The sequence below is a fragment of the Nycticebus coucang genome, chromosome X, assembly GCF_027406575.1.
Source record: "Nycticebus coucang isolate mNycCou1 chromosome X, mNycCou1.pri, whole genome shotgun sequence".
Lineage (NCBI taxonomy): Eukaryota > Metazoa > Chordata > Mammalia > Primates > Lorisidae > Nycticebus > Nycticebus coucang.
In genome coordinates this window covers 92,806,473-92,829,613 of record NC_069804.1, presented here as the reverse complement: position 1 = coordinate 92,829,613, position 23,141 = coordinate 92,806,473, and the positions used below count along the sequence as shown (strand labels likewise).

General features: G+C 36.8%; 1 protein-coding gene across 3 annotated transcripts in view; it reads left to right on the top strand.

Annotated features, from left to right (window-relative positions):
- The first annotated feature begins 10,331 nt into the window (after window positions 1-10,331).
- The window catches only part of BRWD3 (bromodomain and WD repeat domain containing 3), a 157,274-nt gene continuing 144,464 nt past the window's right edge, over window positions 10,332-23,141 (top strand). For 2 of the 3 annotated variants that reach the window (XM_053580306.1, XM_053580307.1), the window contains exons 1-4: window positions 10,332-10,598; window positions 10,728-10,786; window positions 10,991-11,020; window positions 11,422-11,481. In XM_053580306.1, the coding sequence (XP_053436281.1) occupies window positions 10,568-10,598; window positions 10,728-10,786; window positions 10,991-11,020; window positions 11,422-11,481 (180 nt within the window). In that variant the 5' untranslated portion in view covers window positions 10,332-10,567. The remainder of the gene's footprint in view (window positions 10,599-10,727; window positions 10,787-10,990; window positions 11,021-11,421; window positions 11,482-23,141) is intronic. The other variant, XM_053580305.1, reaches the window with a different exon arrangement.

Below are 23,141 nucleotides of genomic sequence, written 5' to 3'. Positions count from 1 at the left end.
GAAACAGCCTAAATGCCCACCAACCCAGGAATGGATTAACAAGCTGTGGTATATGTATACCATGGAATACTATTCAGCCATTAAAAAAAATGGAGACTTTACATCCTTCGTATTAACCTGGATGGACGTGGAAGACATTATTCTTAGTAAAGCATCACAAGAATGGAGAAGCATGAATCCTATGTACTCAATCTTGATATGAGGACAATTAATGACAATTAAGGTTATGGGGGGGAGGAAAAGCAGAAAGAGGGACGGAGGGAGGGGGGTCGGGCCTTGAAGTGTTTCACACTTCATGGGGGCAAGACATGATTGCAAGTGGGACTTTGCCTAACGATTGCAATCAATGTAACCTGGCTTATTTTACCCTCAATGAATCCCCAACAATTAAAAAAAAAAAGAAATTGCATTAAATCTGTAGACTGCTTTAAGTAGTATAGAAATTTAAACAATTTTGATTCTTCCCAGCCATGAGGATGGTAAGTTTTCCATGTGTTAACATCTTCAGCTATTTCTTTTCTCAGACTTTCATAATTCTCTTTACAGAGATCTTTCACATCCTTTCTAAGGTAAATTTCCAGATATTTCATCTTCTTTGACACTACTGTAAAAGGAATAGAGTCCTTGACTATATTTTCAGCTTGACTATTGTTGGTATATATAAAAGGTACTGATTTGTAAGCACTGATTTTGTATCCTGAGATGCTGCTGTATTCCTTGATCACTTATTTAGGCTATACTATAAATGTATAGTGATCAAAACAGCATGATTCTAGCACAAAAATATCAAATTATATTTAGGGAACTGAATAGAGAATCAAGAGATTAACCCAGCTACTTATTTTCATTTGATCTTTGATAAGCCTATCAAAAACATTCATTAGTGTTAAGAATCCCTATTTTACAAATGGTGCTAGGTGAACTGGCTGGCGATCTGTGGAAGACTGAAACTGGACCCTCACCTTTCACCATTAACAAAAATTGATCTCACTAGATAAAATATTTATACTTAAGACATGAAACTCTAAAAATACTAGAAGAGAGTGATGTGAAAACACTTGAAGAAATTGGCCTGAGACAATATTTTATGAGGAGGACCTTCTCCCCATGGCAATTGGAGCAACACCAAAAATGTATTACCGGAGTCTGATCAAACTAAAAAGCTTCTGCACTGCCAATGGCAGAGTAAGTAAAGCAAACAGACAACCTTCAGAATGGGAGAAGGTTTTTTCAGGTTATGTTTCCGACAAAGGTCTGATAACTAGAATCCTCAGATAACTCAAATTAATAAATAAGAAAAGAACAAATAACCTAATTTCTTTGTGGACAAAAAACTTGCACAGAAGCTTCTCTGAAGAAAACAGGTGCATGGCCTACAGACACGTGAATCAATGTTTATCATGCTTAATCATCAGAGAAATGCAAATCAAAACCACTCTGAGATATTACCTAACCCCAGTAAGATTAGTCCACATCACAAAATCCCCAAACTACAGATGTTGGCATGGATACAGAGAGAAGGTAACACTTCTACACTGCTGGTGGCAATGCAAGTTAATACAGTCTTTTTGGAAAGAAGTTTGGAGAACACTCAATGCACTGAAAGTAGACCTACCATTCAATCCTGCAATTCCTTTACTAGGTGTATACCCAGATGATCAAAATCATTTTATAACAAAGACATTTGGCACCAGAATGTTTATTGCAGCTCAATTAATAATTGCCAAGTCGTGGAAGCAGCCCAAGTGCCCATCAACTTATGAATGAATTAACAAACTGTGGCATATTTATACCATGGAATACTATGCAACCATAAAAAGAATGGAGACTTTACATCTTTTATGTTTACCTGGATGGAGCTGGAACATATTCTTTTATTTTATTATTATTATTTTTTTTGTAGAGACAGAGTCTCACTTTATGGCCCTCGGTAGAGTGCCGTGGCCTCACACAGCTCACAGCAACCTCCAACTCCTGTGCTTAAGCGATTCTCTTGTCTCAGCCTCTCGAGTAGCTGGGACTACAGGCGCCCGCCACAATGCCCAGCTATTTTTTTATGGTTGCAGTTTGGCCGGGGCTGGGTTTGAACCTGCCACCCTTGGTATATGGGGCCGGCACCCTACCGACTGAGCCACAGGTGCCGCCCTGGAACATATTCTTATTAGTAAAGTACCTCAAGAATGGGGAAAAAAGTACCCAGTTTTTCTCAATACTACTATGAAACCAATATATAATCACCTACACATTCATACCAGTAGTAAAACATAGTTATAGTCAAAAAGAAGAAGGGAAGAGAAAGGAGATGGGAATGGAGGGGGGAGACCATTAGAAGATAAATGCATTTGAATGTTTATTGTACCACAATTCACAATTTCAAAGATGTTAAATCAACCCAACTACCCATCAATTCACAAGTGGATTAATAAAATGTGGTATATATGTACCATGGAGTACTACCCAGTTATGCAAAAGAAAATAAGAAGTATCCAAATTCAGAAAAAAGGAGGGTAAACTATCACTCTTTGCTGATTATATGATCTTGTATTTTGAAAACCCCAAATATTCCACAGTCTCCTGGAATTGATAAATAAATTCAGCAAAGTATCAGGATACAAAGTCAATGTACATAGACCGGTATCATTACTGTATACAAACAACAGGCAAGCTGAGTGTCAAATCAAAGATCCAATATATGTACCATTCAGAATACCTACAAAGAAAAATAAAATACCTAAGACTACACACAACTAAGGAGGTGAAAGTTCTATATAAGGAGAAATACAAAACTCTGAGGAAATAAATCACAGAAGATACAAACAAATGGAAAAAAAATAATGCGTATGCATGGCAGAACCATCATTATTATAATGTTAATACTACCTAAAGCAATTTACAGGTTCAATGCAATATCTATCAAATGATCAAAGTCATATTTAACAGATCTAGTAAAATAATTCAAAAAAAAAAAAAAGAAAAATGATTCTAGGCTTTGTTTGGAACCAAAGAATCTGAATATCCAAAGCACTCTTTAGCAAAAAGGAACAAATTTGGATACATCAAATTACCATACCTCAAAGTATAGTTTATGCCTGTAGTATAGTAACCGAAACAACATGGTATTGGCACAAAAATAGGGACATAAACCATGGAACAGAACAGAAAATACAGATGTAAAGCCAACTGTTTTCAACAAAGTAGGCAGTGTACACTGGGGAAAAGAAGCCCTGTTTAGTAAATGGTATTGGAAAAATAGGATAGACACATGTAGAAGAATGAAACAGGAACCCTATTTCACAAAAATTAATTTGCGGTGGATAGAAGACTTAAATCTAAGGCATGAAGCCAGAGAATTATAGAGAAAGATGTAGGAGAACTACTCTAGATATTGGCCTAGACCCCAATGGCTCTCATACCAACAACAGAAATTAATAAACAGGATTTGATTTTTTTGCAGGGATTGGGTTTTTAATTTTTGATTAAAATCATAACTGTATACATTTATGCACTACAATGTGATGATTTCATATACAATGTGGAATGCTTAAATCAAATTGATTAACAAAACCATCCCCTCACTTATTTTTTACTGTTTATAACTTATGAAGAGTAAATTTACCGTTATTTATTTTAAAGTATACACTTATGTTGTGCAATTAGGTGATATCCCACCAAATGCCCTTCCTTCACCCACCAATTGCCCTACCATTTCTCCTCCTCTCTGCCTCTGCTCTGCTACCCCTTGCTATACTGTATTTGTGTTTTATCATTCATATGACTGTGTAATTATTTGTATATTGCTTTCATAACAATATTCAGTACATTGGATACTTTTTTTCATTCTTGAGATACTTTACTAAGAAGAATGTGTTCCAACTCCATCTAGGTAAACATAAACGAGGTAAAGTCTCTTCCTGCACTATGTTGATTAGAAATGGTGATAGTTAGCATCTTTGTCTTGTTCCTGTTCTGAGGGGGAATGCTTACAATTTTTCTTCATTTAATATGATGTTGGCTATGGGTTTGACACATATGACTTTTATAATTCTGAGAGATGTTCTTTCTATGCTTGGCATGTTGAAGATTTTTATCAGAAAGTTGTGTTGGATTTTTTCAAATTTTTTTGGCATCTATTGAGAAGATCATGTCTTTGTTTTTCTCTTGTTTATGTAGTGAATTACAATTATTAATTTATATATCTTGAATCATCCTTGTATCCCAGGGTTGAAGCCCACTTGGCTCCAGTGGATTATTTTTGATGTGCTATTGAATTTGGTTTGCTTTTATTTTACTGAGGATTTTGCATCTATATTCATAGGGGCATTGGTCTATAGTTCTTTTTCTGTTGTCATTTCTTGCCCTTGGTATGAAGGTGATACTGGCTTTGTAGAATGAGTTGGGGAGGAATTTTACCTCCTCAATATTATAGGTAAGAGGTCTTCTTTGCAACTTTGATAGAATTTGGCTGTGAATCCATCTGGCCCAATCCATTTTGTTGTTGATTGTTGTTGTGAGGATTTTTATTAAAATTCAGATCTCACAGTTCACTACTGGTCCTTTGGGAGTGCTTCTTCTTTCTGTTTGAGTCTTGAGAAGTTAAGTGTTTCCAGAAACATGACCATTCCTCTACATTATAATTTTTATATGCAAAATGAGGGGAATGAGAAGGGAAACAAAGAAAGTGGCTTCAAGAAGGGCTAAAGGGAAGCCTTGCTTGCAGATACAGGAAGTCTAAAGGGAGTCTGGGTCCTGTTTTCCAGAAACAAAAGCCAATGCGGAGGTGAGCGCCAGGAGTGCAAGAGGACAGGGAGCCCCCAGGAGGTAAAACTCCATGGAAGGGGTGGAAGCTACCCTTGGGAGAATTCCCTAATTAGATACCGCTTCTGACACCAGATGAAAGGGTGGCACTCCACTGGTAGAGATCTCACAGACCACCAAGGCTTGTAAGAAAGGTCTTTATTGGTGAGGGATGCTGCAGAGCAGCACCAAGGAGGAGAGAAAAGAGAGAGAGACCAAAAGAAAAGCGCACCTTTATATAGGTTCAGTTAGGGGGAAGTCTCAGAATGGTGACAGGACTGCAGAATAGCCAATAAGGATTTACTGCTCTGGTGGGAAGAGCCATTAGGGGAAGGCCATGAGTTTGAAATTTTCAGCAGATAGCTGTAACTTTAAGAGTGAGACAGCTAGTCTTGGTCTGTTGAAAGCAGGAAGGGGCTTTCTGGGGAAGGGGCTTTTCTAGGGGCAATTACCTAACATATTGAGAAGAAGCATGTTTTGGTTCAAATATCACAGACTTTCACTGTTCTTACAGTTTTGGTAGATTTTCTTGAATAAATGTTTTTTCATTTGTTTTATGTCATTAGGTCTATTTGAAGAATGCTTAGAGGGTTGTTTATGTTATTATTTTCACAAGTTTCACTGGAGAGCAGGTTCAGAAAGCTTGCGTTCTGTAATGCTAGAAGTGTATGTGTTGATTTACATGTAATGTTATTATTGATGTAGTTGGATTTATATCTTACATTTTAATTTTGTTTTGATATGTCTGATGTCTTTGTTTTATTCTTCCTTTCCTTTGCATTAAGTAAACATTTTCTAGTGGAACTTTTTTTTTTTTTTTTTTGGTAGAGACAGAGTCTCACTGTACCACCCTCGGTAGAGTGCCGTGGCGTCACACGGCTCACAGCAACCTCTAACTCTTGGGCTTACGCGATTCTCTTGCCTCAGCCTCCCGAGCAGCTGGTACTACAGGCGCCCGCCACAATGCCCGGCTATTTTTCTGTTGCAGTTTGGCTGGGGCTGGGTTTGAACCCGCCACCCTCGGCATATGGGGCCGGCGCCCTACTCACTGAGCCACAGGCGCCGCCCTCTAGTGGAACTTTTAATGATTTTTTTCAGTGTGTTATTTTATTTCTGTGTTTTCTTAATGGCTGCTCTAGAGCTTATATATATATATATATATATATATATTTTTTTTTTTTTTTTTTTTTGGCCGGGGCTAGGTTTGAACCCGCCACCTCTGGCATATGGGACCAGCGCCCTATTCCTTGAGCCACAGGTGCCACCCAAGCTTATATATTTCTTAGCTTATCAGATTATACTTCATGTTTACTTTAATGTAGTTTTTATAAGTATAGAAATGTTATTTCCATATAGCTCTATTCCCCTTTCCCGCATTTTTCCTATTGTTATCATGCATATTTTACCTATAAACTATTTTAAAATATTATAAAATATGCAATATGTTTTAGACCCAATAATATTTTAATTTTTACTGTATGTAATCTTACTTATCATAGAAGCTGAGATAAGAAAAGAGGAATTTGGGCAGTGCCTGTGGCTCAAAGGAGTAGGGTGTGGGCCCCATATACTGGAGGTGGTGGGTTCAAACTGGGCCCCAGCCAAAAACTGCAAAAAACAAAACAAAACAAAAAAAAAGAGGAGTTTGTTATATTAAATCTATTTATTTATTTACCAACTTCTGTTCTTATATTTTCCTACCTTTTTTTACCCCTGTCCTTTGACTTCCTAAGGAGAACTGTTGGGTTTTCAACATTGATATTCCATTAATTTATAATTTTTAAAGACTGGAATAAAATAATGGATGATTTTGTGGAATAAGCTTTGCTTCCTCCAAAGGTATTTTTATGTCCTAACCCCAGTTCTTGTGAATGTGATCTTACTTGGAAATACAGTCTTTGCAGATGTAATTAAGGTTTTCAAGATGAAATCATCCCAGATTTCAGATGGGCTGGAAATACAATGACTAGTGTCTTCATAATAAAAAGAAGAGTAAGATATGACAGAAGGATGAACAAGTAAGAAGGTCATTTGAAGGTGGAGGAAGAGATTGGAGTTATGTTGCCCCAAACCAAGGAATGTCAGGATCCACCAGAAGCTGGAATAAGCAAAGAAAGACTGGATCCTGGCAACAACTTCATTTTGTACTTCTGTCCTTCAGAAATGTGAGGGATCAGATTCCAGGAGTTTTATGTCTCCTGTTTTTTGATAATTTGTTATGGCAGCCTTAGGGAACTAATATACCTACCAAGTAAGCATTACAGATTTTTTTGGTATGTAAATCCATTTTTTTCTTTAGTTTATAAAATTTTCCCTCCCTACTTAATTAAAACTTAACCATGGGGTTAACACTGGTGATTCTAATTATTATAAAATACTTCAAAACATTAGATATGATTAATTAGCATTAATCTTGAACAACAAATAAATATTTTTTATGTGAACATAAACATTACAATAAGTTCCTATAATCTACCTAGCTATTACTGTCAAGAATACTGTAAGTTGTGCCAGTTCATCAATTTGTTGTCTATCATCTTCAAATTCACCCTTATGGAGTGCTCTGTGAAAATACATCTGAGCCATTTAAATATTTTTCTTATCTGGAATTGAATTTTATCAGTAGAAGACACTGGAAAAGATGGTGCAGGAAGAAGAGGTTTTTCTTCCTGCTTCTGGCAGGCTTACTGGGTGGGCTGCTCCAGCAGCTTGTGCAGCTCTCTCCAGTGCCTGGCTTCTTTGGTGTATAGTTGCCATAGCTCAAGAAAGCTTTCCCTGGTAAAGTCCCTCTTGTAGTTTTGTAGTAAAGTGCCTTTGGTGAAACACTTCCCTGTGAACACCTTTCTCAGGTACCACAGAACACCAATTGCAGAGGTTGAAGTTTAAGCAAGTGGCATCTTTTTTTGCCACCCAATTTCCACTGGCTGTGTCCTGTCCAATAAGGTCTAGATATTAGCTCTGGACAGAGAGGAGTGGTGGAGGGTGCTTAATCTCAGTTCTAGGGGGGTGGCTACTGTATCCAATATTATATTATATTCTGCTATTCCTAAATCCTTTAGAGTTTTGTGTCTTTTTTTTTTCTTTTTTTGAGATGGAGTTTCCATCTGTCACTTGGGGTAGTGTTCAGTGATGTCATCATAGCTCACTATAACCTCAAACTCCTGAGCTAAAGCAATCCTCCTGCTTCAGCATCCTGAATAGCCTGGACTGCAGGTATGTGCTACCATGACTGGCTAAGTTTTCTATTTTTTGTAGAGATAGGATTTTGGCCTTGCTCAGGCTGGTCTCAAACTCTTGGCCTCAAGCAATACTTCCACTTTGGCCCCCCAATGTGCATCATGCCTCACTTAGATTTCTCTTTACTCCTTACTAACTAATCCCTCATACTCTAATCTCTTCTCGACATTAATAATTATTTACCTTAAGCTTTCCCCATTCAAATGACTGTGTGCTTTTTCTCTCCTAATTGTACTCAGACTGATACAGAAGTAATCATGGGCTAACAGTGCCACATAAATTTTGAAATACACAAATATATTCTCACATGACTTTGACAACAATTCCTTAAAGCAGGCATGGCAAGTACTGTTTATTACATTTTACGAGCAAAAAGGAATAAAGTTCAGGATTGTGAGTACTCCAAAATCACAGTCATTTTTATCATCAGTAAAATGGGATAACAAATAGAACTTATCTCCTAAAATAAAGACTAAATGAGGTGATACTGGCTTGATAAATGTTAACTGTTATATACAAATTAAGCATCCCTAATCTGTAAATCAGAAACCCAAAGTGATCCAAAATCTGAAACTTTGGAAGACCAACTTGATGATATCACAAGTTGAAAATTACATACTTACTCTCAGGTAAAGGGTAGCAAGTGTAAATCTGTTTTATGAACAAAATTATTTTAAAATATTATATAAAGTCATCTTTAGGCTATGTATATAAGGTGTATATGAACCATAAAAGAGGTTTGTATTTAGTCTTGGGTCTCACCCCCTAAATTATCTCATTACATAATATTCCAAAAGCTGAAAATATCCAAAATCTAAACTATTTCTGGTCCCAAGCACTTCAAAGAAGGATACTTGACCTGTATATTATACTTTAATTGTAAAAATTATTCTAGTATTTTACTAAACTACTGGCAATGAATTGCCTTGGTTTTATGTAGCTTTTCAATAGCAAATTATTTTAAGTAATGGTATTTTTGTGGTCAGGTACTACAGCATACCAACCAAAGATAAACCTATCATTTCACAATTATTTGTGTAATTATTGCCTTCTGAGGGAAAAAAAAAAAAATGACCAGAGTGAGAGCTAATCAACTTAGGCTAAGTTTATATTGGCTTACTTCAACACTCGGTCCATGTGGTCAATGGCTACGGTCTGAGTGATGAAACCAAATTCCTATGAATACATCCCTAAATTTAGAATGTGAACCTTCATTCTTGAATATTTCATTGTTAATAATACATGCCTGCCTTGTAACCAGCACTTACAGTCTCATGAGGTTCAGTTTCTATTAATTCTTTTGGTTAAGGCATGGAGCGGGAAGAGGATGTTAAAGGCAGGTGGAGAACGTTAAGCACCCAGTTTACTGTATCTGTGTCAATTACTATACCAACCCTTTGATCACTGAAGATTTCAGCAACCAAATACAGAAGGTCAGTGCAGTACTACATTCATATATTAAATGAATGTAGTCCCAAACATATAGACAATTGCCTTGTATAGATATATGCAATAATATATAAAAAATATTGGTCAGTGTAAAGCACTTCATTTTTAGAAAACGCAATATAATGTTATCCTGTAGGAATGGAATGGGACATTTATTTACAGCGCGTGTTAAACTTTGGGAAGGAGGAAAATGCTTAATGGCTGACTGCAATTTATCATGCAAATATTTATCAGAGTGGGGGGACGTACTAAATGATTCTTCTATAACAATATTAAGTCCCTCACTCCGGACTGTTAAATACAGAATTTTCATTTGGTACAAAAATCATTTACAAATAAGTAAGGGCTCCTTTTTCTCTCTCAGACACAAAACCCTTTAACTGGCAAGCTTCCATTTCGTGGGGGAGAGAAAAAACAAAAAACAAAACTGCTTTGGTACCTGGAGGAAAATAAGGAAAGCAGCTGAGTGAAGCAAGCTCCTCACAAGTACCTCAAGATCATCCCACAGTGAAGAGCCCCGGGCCGGAAGGGCAAGCGACTTCGGAGCCCGCGGACCCGGACGCGAACGGGAACGCGAACACCACCATAGAGTTCTATGGCGGTTGACAGAGAGTCAGCTGCCCGTTACCACCTTCCCCTCCTTTCCTTAGCGGTAGCTAGGCAACTGCCGGCCCTCTGGAAGAGCAGAGGCCAGGGTACTGCGTTAGTGCCTCTGGCGGCGAAAGCAAGTGCTGCAGGATCCTCTCACTGTTTTTACCCTCCCCTCTCTCCACCCCCTTTGCCTTCGCCACTTCTGCTCCTCCCTCTCCTCTCTCGCTCGCTCTCGCTCTCCCTCGATCTTGCTCTCTCCCTCTCTCTCGCTCTCTCCCTCTCTTCCTCCTCCGCCTCCTCAGCTCTTGGGCTAGAATATATATGGGTGGAAACGTGATGCGATGAATCCGAGAGAGACCGAAACTGGGACGGAGAGCGCAGCGGAAGCGGCGGGACTCCTGAGCATGGGGGCTTCACCACAATAGAGGCAGCGCCCCCACCCGCCCCCGCCAGCCCCTCTGGAGCGAACCTCCCCCCAAACCCCCTCGGGAAAAGGATGGCGGCGGCACCTACCCAGATCGAAGCCGGTGGGTAGCTGTGTCCGGGGAGCTAAGGGTGTGGGGGGTTTAGCGCGACTGCTGTCAGTTTCTTTTGAAAAAGCTTCTATTTCTCTTCTTTGCCTCCTTCTCAACCTCTTCCCCCCCCCTCTTCCTCAGAGCTGTATTACCTGATCGCTAGGTTCTTGCAGTCCGGACCCTGCAACAAATCAGCTCAGGTGAGGGGGAGAGGGAGATCTGGGAATAGTGGGGGAATGGTCCCAATGGGGAAATCGAGACAGCGGGGTGAGCAGTTTTCCTGAAGGTGAGGGAAAGGCCGGCCTTGACTAGTCTGACCATCAGTGGCTGGGTTTTAAGTGGAGATGGAGGAATGGGTTGATGGCCCGAGCTGCTCCTTATATTCATGTTTCCCTTTTGCTCAGGTGCTAGTGCAGGAGCTCGAGGAACATCAGGTACGGAGCCCCTTTGGGAAGGGGTGGGGAGGGTGGGGGTAGACTGGAGGAAGGGGAGGGAAAGTCAGGGGCGGAAGACGGGCCTGGAAGGAGGCTTCATCTGGATACCCATAGCTGTTGTCATCGGGGTGAACCGGTTTCTTTCCGCAAAAGGGGAAGACAACATTGGGGTCTTAACTCACCCGCTCTCTAGGCGCGTGGGAGGCTTTTTTTCAGTAATTTCTCCTCCTCTTTCGTCCCCCCACCTCCGCCTATCTCTGAGGTAATAGCTGTCCGGCCAAGAGAAATAAAGACGCCAAAGAGTCAAGTACTGGGACCCAGGCAGGGTCCGGTTGATGGGGAGCGGAGGCTTTGCCTTCATCGTTTGTCCCCCCTCCCCTTTCTTTTCCTTCGGCCTCCAGCTGATTCCGCGCCGCTTAGATTGGGAGGGGAAAGAACACCGAAGAAGCTTCGAGGATCTGGTGAGTAAAGTTTTCATTTCAACTTAAACTAACTCTTTCTCCACTCCCTCCCCACCTTTTACCCCCAACCCGCCCCCAACCTATCAGCCTACTCGGCTCTGAGAGGTTGGTGCGGAGCCAGAGAACGACTGCCCCTTCCCCCCTCCCTGCAAGTCGGAGAAAGGGTGCTTTGCCTTCCGCTTGGCCTCGCATGTTTCCACCCGAAAACTTTGAAGAATGTAAGTTGGTTATCACAGATGCCGTGTTGTGTATTGTGAATATGTTACAAACATAGGGAAAGGCCCATTGTAGGGGAAAAGGGAGAGAAACCAGGGGGTTATCTTGGGGCACGTACCAAGGATTGACGCTGGCCAATGACAGCGTTGGTAACAGCCCAGAGTTCCGTATTAGTGGAAGAAAACTGGTTTCTGGTTGGTCCTGGCCTGAAATACGGGAACTGAGGCCAGCCTTGGTCCTTTTTTTTTTTTTTTTTAAGGGGGGGCGGGTAGAGAATTGGCTTTGGTGGGGAGTTGACGGGCCAGGGACTCGGAAAAACCATATATTTAAAAATAATAAGGAACGTCAAGCCAATTCCAAAATTTACTGTCTTTAGATAATAAACTACCAAATAAAAGCACAATTATTCTACATTTTCAGGTTTTGGAAAGTAGCTCATTATATTATCAGTGCATCTCATTTGTATATATGCATTATCACTAAATAAAAACTATGAATAATGACTTTATTGAGAATTGGTGAATTGCAATTTTGGATTTACAAGGAAACAACAATGGGTGTATTTTAAAATAGAATATACTTTAGAGAAGGACCAAAGGCATTGGATTGGCTGGCTGTGTTGTTCATCCTGCAGATAATAATTCATAGTATAAAGGCACCTACTGTTCAGCACTGACACGCAAAAAAAGGTGAGTTTTTATTTTGAGGGCAATGGATTCCCTTGTGCTAGCCCCTGCCAGGGTGCATTGTAGCGTAACGAAAGGAGAAAGGGATGTTACTAAAATCAGAATTCAGCTACCCTTCCTTTAAATAAGATCCAAGTGGAGGAAAGTCAGACAGTTAAAGAAAGTTGGAGGGGGTATAGTAGACTGCAAATATAAATAAAATGATTTAAAATTTGCATGTGATAACACTATATTTAAATTGTCTTAGTGTTCATTTTTATATGTCTCTTTATTATAACAGTGAGGCCACATTGTTACCAAATTTACTAAATTTTTTTCTTATATTTTGTTAGTCACAGAAGATGAGATAATAATTGTGGTAAGAGTAAATTTGACTGTACTAGTAATGGTAACAATTTCTAAGATGTATAAAGTTATTCTGGAAAAACTGCATGCTTAAATGTAGTTAGACTTTGTTGGACTTAAGTCCTTCTTTCTCCTCCAAATAAGGGAAAAACAACAGTGCCTACTAATATATGTTTTGGCACTTAATAAATGACTGTTAAGTTTTGTAGGTATAGTTTTGATACTGAGGTGTGTTGAAATGTTTGTTATATTTGTTCCTCTTACAACCTATATGTATTTGCAAGGGGGACCATTTTTAAGCAAGTAGCAAAAGGAGACTAAAAGGAAAAAGCTTTTCTGAAAGTAATTTTACACTGATAAAAATAAATAAACATCATAGTAATGAAGTCTCCTTACCACATACATAAACATACACACACACACAACATCTCAGTTTACTGGATTTTTTCCCCTTTAATTTTGTAAGGCATATTTTTACATAATTGTGATCAATGTCTATTTTGTGCTTTATATTTTTCTTAACACTTACATATACTTACCCGTGTATTTGAATAGTCATAAATCTTTTAACTATAAGAAAAAATTCAGTTGTATTTAAGATGCTGTAATTGAAACCAACTCCCAGTTTTTCACTAATCTTTGCATAGTTAAGTTTTCTCTTTCTGTATTCTTCTTCCCCCAAGTTATTTTCCTGAGCCTTATTCCCTAAAGTGGAGCTATCAGGTCCTACTCCTTTGAGCTACAGGCGCCGCCCTCATTTACTCTTATATTGTGTGCTTAGGTTTTTATTTTTCCTTACTGGGATCCAGATTTTCTAGGGATAATACTTTTTGATACCATAATCTTTGAAGTTAATGTCTATTTTCTGCAAAGGGATTTCTTTGTAAAGGAAGATAGGGTAGGATTGAGTGAAAATTTGAACAGACTATATAGTAGCTGAGAACTGAGTGTGCAGTGCTAGATTCATCAGTTGTAGTGTTTAAAATTTTTTCACATTTGATCTCTGATTTTGAGTGGCTCCATTGCGGAAGAGATGAGGTGGTTTTTCTTTGGGTAGGTATTTTTTGAAGTTCTATCAGTACAATGGATTTATACAGTGTACTCTTTGATTTAGGTGCATGTTTTGGATTGAAATTTAGAGAAAAATGAGAAAAGTATTAATAGATAGTATAATCTTTACATATCTGCCACATTAACTTGTACAGCAATACTCCAAACTTAAGGTATACTGGAGTATGAAAAGGAAAGAATAAAAATGTATAATAAGGGACTATAAACAAGGATATCAAAGTGGTACTGGTTGGGCTAGATAGCTACATAGATGCATATTTGAAACAAAAATCCTGCCTTTTCATTCATGGGTTTACTTTCACTTGAATTGACTGTAATGCTTAATTTGATTTATATAGAAGAATATTTAAGTAACAATAAATTGGATTTCTTTAACACCTTATTACTACTGTTACTATTACAAATTCTAGAAATCTTCCCTTTTTCTTCTGAAATGAACATCTGATTTACCGTTTTACTTGTAATTTGGAACACAAGGGAAGTTGTTTTTTTGTTAAAGCCACTGGCAGGCAAGTACTGACATCTTCAGATCTGAAGTGTCTTGAAACAAAATGAGTCTATACATGAAATTTGCCTGTCAGTTTATGTTGAGGTATAAGGTTTTTGAATGTGGTATTCAGAATGAAACATTTTTTAGAATTTTAGGATGATGGAGAATTTTGAAGTTGTGATCTGGGCATTTTTTGTTGTTTTCTGCTTCCTAGTTGACTGTTACTGAAAACACAGTAGAACTAAATTTGTTTCTTGCAATTCATCTTAATGTAGATAATTTAAATAAATATAGATATCCTTTAATTTGTGGTGATCCTATTGAATTGTTCAGTATTTTATTTCTTCTTCTTTAGAGCTTTGTTGGGAATGATGAACATAGGAATGAATGTGAGATTGAGTGTGTGTGTAAACAGTTTTTGTTAATATGCAAATTTTATACAGGGTGTCCATAAAGTTCGTGTGCAATTTAAAATAGTTGTACATTTAAAATTGCACACGAACTTTATTGTGTGCAGTTTAAAATAGTTGTAAACTTTAAATTGCACATGAACTTTATGGACATCAAAATGATCGTTTGGAAACTTTTTTAAAGGAAAATTATAAGATTTTAAAATTTAAGGGGACTCCTTCCATAATACTGAAGCAAAGATATAAATATCTTTAGTTATGGTATATCCTTTTACATTTATTCAACAGTTTTTCATCCATAGAACTGAAAGCTCCCATTAGTGCTTACATTGGAATGACATAGATTATATTTCCCCCATTTTATATACAAAATACTTGAAGTAATTTTATGCTATTTAAAAAACTTTTATGAAGATTATATCTTTAAAAAGTATTTTATATAGGGCAGTGCCTGTGGCTCAAGGAGTAGGGTGCTGGCCCCATATACTGGAAGTGGTGGGTTCAAACCCGGCCCTGGCCAAAAACTGCAAAAAAAAAAAAATTATATACAAAATACTTAAAGTAATTTTATGCTATTTAAAATACTTTTATGAATATTATGTCTTTAAAAATATTATGTTCATAGATCATGGATCTATGATATATGTTGTAAGAAGTTGCATCTGCATATAATATATTTAGTTTTAGAAGTATTTCTACATTATCTCATTTGATCCTCACCAACTACTTTAAAACATTGTATTTGAATTCCAGACGTACCTGTATTCTTTTCTTACCTTCACCAGGTATCGTTCTCCAATTACTAGTAACAGCTTAAATTGTCTAGTAGAACACAGAATGCTTCCAGTATTACTAGTGTAGTTACTGCATCTCTAAGTGTGGAAACAGTTGAAGTATGTGTGATTTATTAAGTGTCATGTGGACATAGAGCCTTAGTCCGGAAGAACAGAATGCATCATGGGAAACCAAAAGGCATGTGCTGGTCAACTCTAGTGCACTGTAGTATGCATATAATAGTAGCTGACAGGTATTACTACAGAGAGAAGTCAGTATCTGGAAGCCTGCATTCTTACTGCTGACCTTGGTTGAGTCACATGTACACTCTTTCTCTTTGAAACATGTTGGCTTCAGCTATTTGTCTAGATTGATCCTCAGCCTTTTTTTCTCACACTTGGGCTCTAGGAACATATTTTCAATGATTAAAATCCTTCTGGAGATTTATCATTAATCTTTGGAAAACTGGCATCTCAGTACAAATGAGATGATACTATGAAAGTTGGAGAGAGTGCTGTTAGGGACTAAGAATTTGGATTTGGTGAATTTGTCATAAAATTTTTCTGTCCTAAAATTATCTTTGTCACATTTTAATATTAGTTTTAGTTGTTTTTGTTTTACTACTAATACTGTTTACTCATTGGTTGAGAAATACTTTCTTTTTGGTTGGGAGCAAAATAGTAATCTGAAGACAATTTAGGGCAGGCATCCTCCAACTTTTTAAACAGGGGGCCAGTTCTCTGCCCCTCAAACTGTTGGAGGGCCGGACTATAGTTTAAAAAAAAAAAAAAACTATGAACAAATTCCTATGCACACTGCACATATCGTATTTTGAAGTAAAAAAACAAAATGGGAACAAATATAATCACACTGCCTCATGTGGCCCACAGCCCCCAGTTTGAGGACCCCTGATTTAGGGTTTGTGTTGCAATTTAGATGCCCTTGTTTTACATTTCTGTTTTTTTTTTTTTTTTTTTTTTTTTGTAGAGATAGAGTTTCACTTTATGGCCCTCGGTAGAGTGCCATGGCATCACACAGCTCACAGCAACCTCCAACTCCTGGGCTTAAGCGATTCTCTTGCCTCAGCCTCCTGAGTAGCTGGGACTACAGGTGCCCGCCACAACGCCCAGCTATTTTTTGGTTGCAGTTCAGCTGGGGCCGGGTTTGAACCCGCCACCCTCGGCGCCTTACTGACTGAGCCACAGGCTCCACCCTGTTTGACATTTCTTACATGGAACTTTGTGGGTGATAGAAATGATTCTAAGATTTGGTGTAGACCATAACCTTTGCTTGCTGATTGATCCCAGGCAAGTTACTTAATATCTCAGAGATTCAATTTCTTCATTTATAAAATGAAAATCTCTACTTGTTGTGGTATGGACCAAATTAGTTTAAATGTGACAGAATGCAATTTGTTGGTTTTAAAATACTATGCAACTGAATTGTTTGCTACATTTTTTTTTTTTTTTTTTGCGGGGGGACAGAGTCTCACTTTGTTGCCCTCAGTAGAGTGCAATGGCATCACAGCTCACAGCAACCTCAAACTCTCGGCTTACGCAGTTCTTTTACCTCAGCCTCCCAAGTATGTGGGACTACAGGTACCTGCCACAGTGCCCAGCTATTTTTTTTTAGAGATGAGGTCTCACTCTGGCTCAGGCTGGTCTTGAACTCGTTAGCTCAGGCAGTCCATCCACCTTGGCCTCCCGAAGTGCCACCATGCCTTGCCTGTTCACTGTATTTTAAAATTAGGAGAGAGGCTGAATGATGAGCATGGAAATGTGGAGAACTGTGACCCCCAAACTTACATTTTCTTATCTAATTATCCCCTCCTAATTTTCTTAATATTTTTATGTTAGGAAAGGGGTATGTAAAACAGTAGTATTGAAAAAGAGTATTTAAAATGTGTGTCAGAATTCAACCACAAATGAGCGTTTCGAAGTGTGTCTTTGTTAACTCACACAAAAAATGGATGTATTTCAAAAGATATTTAGTGCCATTTGTATTTTTAAGTATGTGTAGTATTTACTCTTTTCTAAGAAGTAGGACATATAGTGTGATTCTTTTAGATGTCTTATTGCAGGATTTTCAAACCTTTTGATTGATCTTATACTGAACTTACATGTATTGTTGATAATTATTTCTTTGTAATTTAAGTTACCTTGTTTAAGATGTTTTCTCATGAACTTTCATATCTGTCATGGTGCTTTGTAGTTAGGTTCCCCTCAATTATTTGTTCAATTTTCTTTACTTGTGTTAGACGCATGATATAGATTTTTTTTTGAGACAGAGTCTCACTCTGTCACCCTTGGTAAAGTGCTGTGGCATCACAGCTTACAGCAAGCAACCTCCAACTCCTTGGCTAGGCAATTCTCTTGCCTCATCCTCCCAAGTAGCTGGGACTATAGGTGCCCACCACAATGCCTGGCCATGTCTTGTTGCAGTTTGGCCGGGCCGAGTTAAAACCCGCCACCCTCAGTATATGGGGCCGGCACCCTACTCACTGAGCCATAGGTGCCACCCCATGATATATATTTTTTTAGGTTTATTTAATCTGGTAGCTGATACTGAGTTCTTTCATTGGAATTTTCTCTATGGAGCAACTTCTAGAATGTGGGTGGATCCCCCGTCCTTGTCTTGATTTCATCTGCCCTCAGGGCTATAATACTTTTCAGTGTTTTCTTGAGGTGGTATAACCCAGAGAATATCTGAGCCTGGGAGGGTTCCTCTAGCTTTTTCCTGACAAAAAATCTTAAAACTAATAAAAAGAAAAAGAAATGCTTTGCATAATGATTAACATGTACAAAGGATAGTGATAGGAAGTCTTAACATTTTGTAGTCCACCCTACTAAACAGTGTTGTAACGAGAGAAATACCTGCTTACTCTTTCCACTTTTTCCCCATTTTCCCTCATCCTCCTTCAAAATTTCCCCTTTTCCTCTTTCAAATTCAGCAAATTTAAAACCAGACATTTAATTTATTTTTTACAACACTTAAATTACAAAGATGTAATATTGAATTATTTGAGACATTTATATTTTACTGGAAAGTATCAGGAAGAAAAGCTACTGTTAAATATTTGTGTTTTCTGTCAGTTTTTTTTTTACATGTAATTTTATTTTCATTTTTTAAACGTGGTATTATGGGGGAGAATTTAAACATTGAGGAGCTATTATGTGCTTGTCACTTACTGGGTTAGGGTTCCCTTCTCTTTGCTTGGAACACCCTCCCTTCCGTTTGTTTGCCTTGTGAACTTTTCCCATATCTTTCAAGTGTGAAATTGGACTTGAACCCTTACCTCCAGGCAACATTAGGTACTGTACTTTTTTGCTTCCTTTGCTGTCTGGACTAACATCTGGGCCCTTACAACTTTAATTTGTTTCTATTTACTAGTTTCCTCCACTGGGACTGTGATTTCCCTTAGGGCAGCAGTTTAATCTTCTTTCTGTTGAATACTATACTTTTAATTGTCTCAATGAATACATTCATGAGTGAATAATTTTGGTTTTGTCCTAACCAAAACATAGGAGATAGTTATTATTGCTCCTTCTTTTACAAATGAGGAATCTCAAGTTTGGAGAAGCTAAGTAACTTTGCCCAAGGTCACGTTAAGTAGGAATTGGGATGCATGAAAGGTTCAAGTCTAACTCTTTCTACTGTGTCACACTACCAGGAAAGAGTAACAACTGGTACATTTTAGAGCCTGAATAATCCAAACTCTGGGACTTCAAAGTACTGTGCTTATCTCTATACTACATTTATATAGATATATTTAAAAGATTGTAGTATTTTTTAAAATCCATTTTGTTTTCTGTCCCTGAGGATCAAAAGATTATATGGCTAACTTTTACATGTTCCTATTCCATGTTTCCCCTCCAAAAAAAAAAAAAAAAAAAGGTTTTTTAGAGTTCCTTGTTACTTGTCAGATTCTATTATCTCTAAAAGCCAGGGTAAAAAAAGTTTTGCTACCTGAAATTATTTCAAAGTAGCTCTTGTTACAGGCCTAGTCTCCTGAGATTACATTTTAGTCAGTGCCTAGCTGGATTCCTTTTGACTAATTATAATGAGTAGGATCATCCCAGTAAGTGCTCTCTTCTTAGTTGCCATAATGATTTTGAAGTGTGGTAATTCAGTTGTTAGATTTGTTCTTTAGGTGAGCCAATCTTAATATCAAGAAGGTATATAATCAAGGGTTCATTTAATTTATTTCAGTTTATTCAGACTTATAATTTTCATCTCTTTGCAGCCTTTGTGTTAATTATCTTTATCTTTATGATTTTTCAACTGTCTTAGTAGAACAGTAGTAGAAAGAGCAGTGGACAGAGAGACAAAGATTTTTATCTTTTCATATGACAATTGAATAAGGCACTTTATTTCTTGGGATCTGTTTTCTCGCTGTAAGACTCAGAGTTAGGTTGGTTCAAACATTCTATAATTTAACTCCTTAATGCTGTTTAACAAATAGAGAAGTTTGTATTATTCTCTTAAACTTTGTTTTTAGAGAATGCTTTACGTCTACAGATCTTAAAGCACTTGAATATTATTAGTTGGCCATCATATTTCTGACAGAGAAATTTAGTTAAATGACTGAAATTAGAATGTTTGAGCTTTAATAAAAAAGAGTGGTTTAGCACTCTGGGAGGCCAAGGCTGGCGGATTGCTTGAGCTTGAGTTTGAGACCAGCTTGAGTAAAAGCGAGATGCCATCTTTACTAAAAAAAAAATAAAATAAAATAGAAAAACTGAGGCAAGAGGATTGCATCAGCCCAAGAGTTGGAGGTTGCTGTGAGCTATGATGCCACATCACTTTACCCAGTCTCAACAGAGTGAGACTCTGTCTCAAAAAAAAAAAAAAAAAAAAAAGAGTGGTTTATTATAGAAATCCATGAATTTTGTAGAATATTTTAAGTACATACTTAAAAATTACATTTTATTAACTATTGCATTATATTTATATATAACTTTAATTTAGAATTATAAGAAAATCAACTTTAAAAAAGTAACTACCCAGGGCAGACAATAAAAAAAGTTCTTCTATTGGAAAAGATCACCTTTAAAAAGGTTCCAACTTTTTTTTTTTTTTTTTTTGATGAGACAGAGTCTCACTCTGTTGCCCCATGTAGAGTGCAATGGTATCATAGCTCACAGCAACCTCAAACTCTTGGTTTCAAGTGATCATCTTGCCTCAGCCTCCTGAGTAGCTATGATTATAGCTGCTGCAGCCCTCAGCTAGTTTTTGTAGAGACAGGATCTTGTTCTTGCTTGGGCTGATCTCAAACTCCTGAGCTCTAGGGATCTACCTGCCTCAGGCCCCAAAGTGCTAGGATTACAGGTATCAGCCACCATGCTTGGCCTAAAAGGTTCCAGCTTTAATCAAAAGGAAATAGATCCAAGTAAACATTTAACTATCATATCACTTATAACACTTCAAGTTTGATTTAAAGGAAACTTTTTAGTAAAAACTATCTCAATGTAAATTGGAAGCCTGTTAATGTTGTTTCAAGGAGAAGCTAGTATGTTTAATCTTAAAAGTTTATTTTTGCCATTATTTTGACCAAATCTGTTTATCTCATGAAATTTGATTATTTGTGTGGTAATCAAATTTTTATTGATATTAGACAAAAATACTTTTTGAATGGGACTACTTAGAAATTGAGCTGTTTTCTGTTGGATAGGGTGAAAATCAAACTTATGAAACTTATACAGATTTTCAAGGGTGAGAAGTTAGTAGATACATCTTGTTTTAGTTGGTGAATATGCAGACTCATTTATAATGTTAATGATTTTGTGTTTTTGAATTATTACTGAGGAATTGATAAAAAAAATTATATAATTAGCTGCCAATAAGTAAGACATTGTTTCTATAAAATAGCATAGCTGGGGCCTTAAAATGTCAGTTTAAAGTATAATTCTGACAGGTTTTCTATAAGAGAGTAATTCTAAGTGTTGTAATTAGAGAAACTCCTATTTTCTGGATTATATATACTGTATATGTTGCATTTCTAGTTAGTAGAAATGCAACATATACAGAAATGCATTTCTAGTTTGTAACAAGTAACTATTGAGTTGGTCAGGGGATAAAGAAAAGAAAATTGGCAGTAAAGACAAACACCACTCTGTGTAAAGCCCCTCATATAACATTTACTTGAAGAAAAAGTGATGGCTGGTACTCAAAACCCTGTTCATCCAAGATAGGGTTGGGGTAAAGAGGCATAAAGTGTTATAGATATCTATTATGTTAGTGTGCAATACCTTAAAGATTTATTTCTTTCAGATACGTATTTTAAAGATACTAACTATATTTGCATGTAGGTATATTTAGGAAATGTTCTGATGTGGAGGGCATGAATTATAAACTAGGATTTTTGGATATCAGTTTCTGTAGGTAATAAGAGAATTATTTTAGGTAGAACTATAAGCCACTTTGACTTTAATGGTACCTCTATATTTTACTAAAATATAATTCTATATAGTTATTTAGGCAAAAAACTATAAAGATGCACAAAATAATTGAAAGTGTTTGCTTAATCCTTTGTCCTGATCTAGAAACTAAAACTTTTAGACACAAATCTGAAATATCTGGTTGCCATCCTTCCTGAACATTATGACAGTTATCCAGGCCTAAGTGATTTTGGTAGATTAAAATTGTTTTTTGAAGAAGTTTACAAAAAAACATAATTGGTGGGAAATAATTTTTTAAATAATAATTACAGTAGAATCACGTATTCTCACAATTCTAAATATATGTTGAATTGTGGTTTTTTGACTTGTGATTCCTAGGAAGACAAAAGACGTATTCCAATATGTGAATCTTGAGATTTTTCCTTCAGGAATTCTTACAATAACATTAACTGTAGTTAGGCTTCAGCTGCTTTTTATTTATTTATTTACTGAACTAATATTAGTCCATTCCTACTTTATGCCTGATACTTTCTTAGATGTTAGGAATTGTGTAGTAAAGAAAATACACAAAATCTGTTTTTTCTTGTTAATGACTGAGGTGGATTTATAAAATTATTCTTTTGTGTTGTACTGTTGTAATTGGTGGTGATAAGACTGTGTGTCCTATTTGATGCTAGATATATGTATGTGCATATATGTACATGCGCATATATATTTAAAATTATAGCACTTAGAAATACTATCGATATGGGTCTATATAGAGAGGGTGCCAAAAAATGTATACCATTTTAAGAAAGGAAAAATTTCTATTAAATTTGTAATGTTCAAGTCAGTTTGACTTCTGCAATTACAAGAGATGCTCAACATGACTTGTGTTCATCTTTTGTTATTGGTATGTACTGAGCATTGCAATTTTAATACAGTTCTTTTTTTTCTTTATTTTTTGGCACCGTGTGTGTGTGTGTGTGTGTGTGTATATATATATAGGTATATTATTTTCTTTTTATGTAAGGATTAGTTTTAATATTCTTGTTTTCTCTGTTTACTGTTTTAGCATTACCCTTAGATTAAAAAAATGGAGCACAGTTTTTGTTTTTGTTGTTTTACTGTCTGATTTTTATGTATGTATATTAGCTCTTGTGCAGAAATTTGTGTTTTTTGAGATATGGCTCATGTTTCAAGGAATTTCGGCTTCAGGGCTCAGTTATTTAGTGCATGTTATTTATAAAATTGTTAATTCCATACTCTCTTGAAAATGAGTTAACTTTAT